The 7,500-nt window shown below is 34.6% G+C and overlaps 1 protein-coding gene across 2 annotated transcripts in view; it reads right to left on the reverse strand.

The window, feature by feature from the left end:
* Positions 1 to 7,500, reverse strand: part of na (sodium leak channel non-selective protein na) — a 25,207-nt gene that overhangs the window by 418 nt on the left and 17,289 nt on the right. For both annotated transcript variants that reach the window (XM_070144022.1, XM_027364148.2), the window contains exons 22-32: positions 5,437 to 5,570; positions 5,024 to 5,189; positions 4,554 to 4,748; positions 4,199 to 4,416; positions 3,858 to 4,081; positions 3,522 to 3,658; positions 2,668 to 2,804; positions 2,415 to 2,565; positions 2,175 to 2,285; positions 1,844 to 2,015; positions 1 to 1,695 (exon numbers count right to left, since the gene is read on the reverse strand). The exon at positions 1 to 1,695 is cut by the window's left edge and continues 418 nt beyond it. In XM_070144022.1, coding sequence (XP_070000123.1) covers positions 1,496 to 1,695; positions 1,844 to 2,015; positions 2,175 to 2,285; positions 2,415 to 2,565; positions 2,668 to 2,804; positions 3,522 to 3,658; positions 3,858 to 4,081; positions 4,199 to 4,416; positions 4,554 to 4,748; positions 5,024 to 5,189; positions 5,437 to 5,570 — 1,845 coding nt within the window. In that variant the 3' untranslated portion in view covers positions 1 to 1,495. The remainder of the gene's footprint in view (positions 1,696 to 1,843; positions 2,016 to 2,174; positions 2,286 to 2,414; positions 2,566 to 2,667; positions 2,805 to 3,521; positions 3,659 to 3,857; positions 4,082 to 4,198; positions 4,417 to 4,553; positions 4,749 to 5,023; positions 5,190 to 5,436; positions 5,571 to 7,500) is intronic.

Here is a 7,500-nt window from a genome sequence, read left to right on the forward strand (position 1 = left end):
TGAAAAGGAATAAAATTTGTAGTATAATATTTACTAGTTGCTTTATATAAAATACTTGGTTGGTTGATATATGTAAATATATACTCTAATTAAATATTCTCTGGATGGAATTTTAGATTCTATAATAGAGGATTATTTTGAAGTTATCCATTCCCTTCTGAACAATAATAAAATACAATCTAAAACTGTATAACATTCGTTTACTAGTACCTACTTACTCTATCAATTTACTTTACTAATAACAATCTTTTCTTCTGTATACATAGGTTTGTGTATGGGAGTGTGTGTGTGTGTGTGTGTGTGTGTGTGTGTGTGTGTGTGTGTGTGTGTGTGTGTGTGTGTGTGTGTGTGTGTGTGTGTGTGTGTGTGTGTGTGTGTGTGTCTGTGTCTGTGTCTGTGTCTGTGTCTGTGTCTGTGTCTGTGTATGTGTATGTGTATGTGTATGTGTATGTGGGTGTGGGTGTGGGTGTGGGTGGGCGTGAGTGGGTGTGGGTGTGGGTGGGTGTGCATATGGTGCGCGTGTGTGTGTGCATGTGCGTGTGTGCATATCTGTCTATCTATGGCAAGGGAAGAATTTTCTTTGGTCAACTTTCAACAAGATATAACCTAAAATAGGCATATTTATCTATGATATTTTCTAACAAACTAATACCCACTCAGGTACATTTAAGGCTCTATCAAATAAATGCTGCACAGACTATTATCTTATCTTTATATTATCGTAAAAATAAAAACACTTTTCACAAACAAAAGTAACAGTATTTTCAGAATGTTAAAAGAGTGAGAATTCAAGTTTTTATATTTAAAAATATTTTTTCAACACTCCATTAATTTAGCAATTTAAATAAATCATATGAGAAAAGACTGCAGTCAATATGCTGCAGGATAACAACTTTGTGCTTTTGGCACTTTCAAGATCTCCATTTCACAGAGAATTCTTCAGACTCTGTAATACATCTTTAACTAAGAGGTTCTGAAGAACTGATAAGTTGGCTGAATTTGTGTAAAGCTACAAATTAACCAAATTCCTGTGCACCTGTTAACCAAAAGTAAACAAACATAGAAATTCACATTGCAACTCAATCCTGGGTCAGAGGCATTAAAATATGCAATCATCTTAGGAGATTCTTCATGTGGAAAGACAGTGAAACAGCAACATGCATAGTATGACCTACATCTGAATGGCAGATGCATAATAAAAAATGATGTAAAAAACTGTCTATTTAAGAAAGAAAACTATAACTGTATGAAAAAGGGGCAAACATTCCAAAAATACAAGATAGAGTAAACTAGTTTTATGCTATTTGTCTTTCACTTAAGCAAAACCAAATCTAGATAAACTACTGCTAATATGCAGATTTTAGGTTTCCACTGTTTGCAAACTTACTGTACAAGTGCATGGGAGTTAATTGGTCTATGCTTCTGTATTTGCAAGGATCAGCCAAAATATAAATAAATAAACAAGGATTATAAGATTTACAAACATTTTGTTCCCTTATTCCATATCATCACTGAAGTCTGACCCTGAATCATAATCAACCTGCTGCCTCCACCAGTCTCTCACTTCACCAGATCCTGAGGCTGAGCGAGGAAGAACTGCTTTGTTACTTGAAATGTCACTACTCAGCTGTCCTCCATTAACTATTGTAATCCCTTCTCCTCCTTCACTAACATGGGGAAGATTTTTACTGCTACCTGAAACAATGAATTCACTTCATCAATACCTTATGTCTCAAAGGCAAACACTATATGAATATTAGTATTGTAAAAGCAATATAGCATTATGACTATCATCACTTAATTTTAGTAGCTGTAATTAAATACTCTATGAGAAAAGAGTTACCTGAGGGACGCCTCTTTCTTGATTTTGAATCGTGTCGTGTGTGTTTCTCAGCCCGTGATGAAGCATCTGATGGAGTTGGGGCTAAGAAATTTCTTCCACTAATACTTGTCATTGAGTCAGTTCGGGACATTATAATAATGCCCTTCTTTCTTTCCCTTGTTCGATCAGCATCCTAGGAGATTTAGGTACAGTCCAATTAATAGAAATCAACATTGCCTTTCCCATCTTTCACATTTGATTGTTGCATTGTAAGAAAATATTACAAGGAGAAATGGACTGGTTCCCTAAAACATCAGTCCTCAAAAAAAATTTGAATTAACAAAGCACTTACCTTGTTTTCTGTTTCTCTTTCTTTATCACAAGGCTGAACTTTTTTGTCTTCTACCATCAGGAAGTCATTTGTTTCTCGCAGACGTGCCAGTAATGAGGTTTGCTCCTTTTGCTGTAGGAAAATTTTAAATCATAGACAAAAAAATCTCTGCAATTTTAGTCATGACTAAAAATATGTAATAGGTTTATATTTAATACTATTCATTAATAGAACATGATAACAATGTTCAACTTTACATACAGCTCTTATACGTTTGAGACAGTTATCAAGCCAATTCCTAATGGTTTGTTTTGCAACTTCTTCTTCTATGATGTATTCCAACTCTTCTCTAGCCATCAGTTCCTCAAGCTGGAGTGATTTTCGGATATCTACACTCCTGTATGACAACATGCTGAAAGAAAGGAAGATAAAGTAAATGCTCTGTTTTAAGTGGCAATCTTTGCATTACCTCATAGACCTATAACATCCCAAAAATGGTACTTGTGTTTCTTACTTGAGTACATCATGGAAGGTAACATCATCTCCATTGTGCAAGCGTTCTAATTCATAGCACATATGCTTGAAAAGTAATCTGTCCTTTTCTGGATCCACTTCCAGTCTGCCTTTCAGAAGACGCAGGATAAATTTCACCTAAGAAAACATAAAAGATGCGCTAATATAACCACAAGAGGAATTTTATAAAGAGGGTGAAGACTTACATCATCATTTAGCAATATCATAACAAAAAAAATCTCCTGAAAAGTAAATGACTATATCAATTGCTTCTGAGGATAATGAATATCTTCTTATAGCCTAATTTGAACCAAAGTTCCAAACAAAAACTGAAATGCAAGTTAGACCCTGTTCAGACGAGCGACTTTAGTGGTGCGACTGCTAGAAGCATGATTGCTAGGTCAATGGAAGTGAATATGAGGGCATACATGTTGTGGCTTGTGGCTGGCCTGTGGCACAACTTGAGATCTCCCTCACAGTCACCCACCTGCTCAGCCACTCAAGGTACATGTGTTGCTATGCGACAACACAGATGGCGATAGCCACTATGTTTTCATGGAGATGGCGTGCCTCATTGGCTGGAGTGGGTGGGATTAGAGCAACGAGAGAGCATCACATGGAGCGGAGGTAGACAGACAGGCAACAGCAGCTTCCACTTCCCCATGCCAAGAGTGAGGGAGAGATGATTCGGGCCACTGTAAGCGCCGAGTGTGAACATTTACTCAATAATCACGCTTCTAGCAGTCGGGCCACTAAAATTGCTCATCTGAATGCGGCCTTAAATCAATTGTAAAGGCAAATACAATGTAGCAATATTAATGTGGAAAAACTAGAGTTTCAACCATCTATCCTTACCTTTCTTACAGGAATAACACCTCGCTGATTCACATCAACTATATTCCAAGTATTTTGAAAATTACGGATATCAGCATAGGAAAGCAAAGCATCTTCTTCATTGGAATAAAATAAAGAGAAGTTCTCCATGATGATAGCTACAAGGAAACAAAGGGTAGCAATCAATGGCTTGAAATTATTTTAAAGAACTACTTATAATAGTGGCAACATTGAACAAATAGTGTTACATACACAGACCAAAGTTGCAGCTTTTAAATAGCACATATAGTAGAATATATTCATTCATAAATATTGTCAAACCCATGTCAGATGACAAATAAGCAAATTTGTACCTACCAACCAGTAAATTCAGCACAATGTATGTGATGATAACATAGAAAGAGCAGAAGAAGATGAGGGAGCCAGTAAAGTTACCACAGTCAGTTTCCCAGTAATTACGCCCTTCAGTGCAAAATGGAGGTGCAACCATACAGTCATGCATAATCTTGTTCCAGTCCTCTCCGGTAACAATGCGAAACAGCAAAGTGATGCCATTAGTTGCTGTCTGGAAGTTGGCTTGCCTGTTTGTGAATAGATTACCAGTAGTTTAACTGAAGTGCTACAATACTGTGACCAGTGCATGAAATTCTTATACCACATGACAGAAACATCAACTTTACCAATTTTTTTAGCCTTACCTGCCAATGCCTTCTCCGTACTTGACAGTGCCAAACAAGATGCATCCAGCCAAGGCATAAGATAGAATAAGAAGAAACATCCCCATGATAATGAAGAAACTTTTGTAGACAGATACACCTACTGTTAACATTAGCATTTTCAGAGTTGCATGTTTGCCAGTAATTGTGAAGAATCTGAGAATGATCACCATGAATCCAAACATGTGTGATTCATCCGTCTGAAAAAAATAAAAATAAAAATAAATTACATACATATATAAATAGTGTTTAGCTTTATACTAAATGTTTTTCAAATGATATATTAATCCTGATTCTTCATTATATCATTAATCATAAAGTAAGATGTAGAACTTACACGAATTGTGAAATTTAAGATAATCCAAACAACACCAAGAACAGTTACAAACAAATCATAACGATTCCGTCTGCTTTGCCAATATCCACGGGGTGTAAAGGCTATGAGTTTCATCACGACTTCCACCACAAATACAAAGTTTAGCAGTGATGACAAAATTGCCAGGTACTGTGTTTGTGCTGCATCATTCTTCCACTGAATAAGAAAACAGATATAAGAAATTAAAATGCACTTTTATACAATTTTGCTTACACAAATTCAGTTATCACAGATGTATCTCAATTGGTCTGCATACAGTAAAAATCATCCTATAAATGTCAAATGTAATATTTTTCTCTAATAATAATTCTGAGTTAGAAATCTTAATATTTGTCTATAGCCTTTGATCAATTAGATCCATAATCAAATTCTAAAATCATCACTCTCCTTAGCAATATTATAATAACAATAACAATAACAATAGTACTTACAGCAACACACAGTAAACAGCTGTTAAAGATTACAGATATTGCAACAAAGCGTTTGAAGTATATATTCTGGGTAATATCATAAATAGATGCTCGAAATGCTCTGCCATCTGGACGGGGTGGTAGGTGTAAGGGTTGAGCAATCTTTAATCTTTTCTTTAGGTCACACCTGCAAAGACAAATTTCTAAAAGTATTCATCCATTTCATAATCCTATTAATAATTAGAATAAATCTATCCTGAATATATTCATAAGATAAAAACCATGTGGTTCTTGTGATCTTCCTGCTAACACAAAATGATCCTGTATTAGTCCACATCTAAATAAATTTGTCTAATATCAATGCTAAATCTAAATGATCTTTGAAAGCATCAAAAAGACAGAAAAAGATATATCCATATGTTTAGCCAACTTACCATCTTCGCTGGTCTACGGTGAGAAGAGCAGTTCCTTTGTTCTCAGAATAATTGGCAATTACAACACCAACAAATAATGTAAGCCCAATCATGCATCCGAGGAATACAAAAATGTGGATGTAGATGGTTGAGGCCTGTAAAAATATTGAACGATTAGTTTTCCTTTTTTTTATGTCTTTATAAATGTATCTGTACATCTGATAATATGCAGTGCATGATGATAATACTGTACTTCTTCTATAATCAACAATCATAATTCATCCTTAGAGCTGTATCATACCTGTAACATAATAGATCAAATTTAATGCACAAAGAAGTGAGCTGCAAGACTTATTCCTCAACAATTTATAACTATGTGGCATAGACAAATGAACACACTTCATGATTCTCCTATTTGCAATAACCACCATACTGTAACCAAAACTTATCACTTTATTCAAAGCAAAGAAAATCTAAAAAGATTATATTCTATCTAACATCAAGTGCACACAAAGTACCCTCTGAGTGAGTGCCTGCAACCAGTTATTAACCCCTTGGCTATGAATGCACAATATGCAATGATCCATGAAAGTCACATAGTATATCCCTATTTTAAACATAACTTTGTTACTCTTATATCAAATTGTTCATAACCAAGCAGTTAAATATTCTTTAACACAATAACTAAGATAAAAAATTTATAAATCTACAATGTTCTAGCATCAAAAGCAACACATACTAAATATTCTATTACAAATATGGCTGGCGAACAATTCCATTCACTGTAAAAACAGGTGCATGTCTAACATTCATTTTTAATTGAGCAAAGTGTATCAACATCAACTAAAACATAACACTGACTGCCTTTATTCTAATAAAAAGGAATTTTTGTCTAAACCATAATAAGAATGTAAAAGAAACATCACAAAAAAAAAGAATGATGGATTTCAAATGAAGAAAGGACAGAGATATTGTAGTTTTTGGGTGTACTATGAACTTCAGATGTTTAATGGAACTCACTTAGAGAGACCCACTATAATGAAAATTGTTTGTATGCATTTTGCATCGTCATGTATATTTCTGTTTGTATTTGTTTCTGTGTGTATATCTGCATTTGTATGCATTTTGCAGATTCATGTATATATCTGTTTTTGTTTCTGTGTCCATATCCATATCTGTGTGCATGTTTGTGTCTATATCACACGTATGTGTATGCATCTGTGATGTGGGTGTGGGTGTGGGTGGGGTGTGGGTGTGGGTGTGGGTGTGGGTGTGGGTGTGGGTGTGGGTGTGGGTGTGGGTGTGGGTGTGGGTGTGGGTGTGGGTGTGGGTGTGCATGTGCATGTGAGTGTGTATGTATGTGTGCGTGTGTGCAAACATGTGCATGTGTATATGCAAGCATGTGTTAAAATCACATACATTAAGCTATGATTTTAGATCTATGTGAGAAAAATAAAGACAAAAATACACATCATATAAACAAATAGATCCATATATCTGTGTATTAAATATCATGTACGTATCTAGAAACCATAAAAAGTATGATAATTAAGAGAAGCATTACATAAACAATTTCGAAACAATGTGATACCTATATTTCATATACATGAAATGGTTTTATTCAAATGAGTAAACTGTCTTTTATCGATCTACATTTCATACCATCTAAGTCTTATGTCATGAAAAAAAAAATGTCTCTAACATCCATAGTTCTATCTATTCAGTCATAATAACACTTATCTTATTGAAAAAAAGTGATGTTTTAAACATTAATGACATTAGTTTCCTTCAAGTGAAATTTCAATGAAGAGTTCTTTAGCCATCAAAAATAAACAAATGTAATATGTCTGGTTATTTTGTGAAATTCTCCATTTTTTTTACTTAAACTACATTTGAACTCCACATCACCCTCCCAAAAACTCTGTACTCTATAAGATCAATATGATACTATATCAAAACAGGTTTCTAATCTCTTATCCAAACTCCTAAAAATGTGAGTTCTAAAAAAGAAAATTTTCTAGCTGATGGTAGATCATTAGTCACAAGGGTCTTTCAGTATGCCAGCAGTCCGTTATCAGTATACTA

The sequence above is a fragment of the Penaeus vannamei genome, chromosome 31 (genome assembly GCF_042767895.1).
Source record: "Penaeus vannamei isolate JL-2024 chromosome 31, ASM4276789v1, whole genome shotgun sequence".
NCBI classification, from domain to species: Eukaryota; Metazoa; Arthropoda; class Malacostraca; order Decapoda; family Penaeidae; genus Penaeus; species Penaeus vannamei.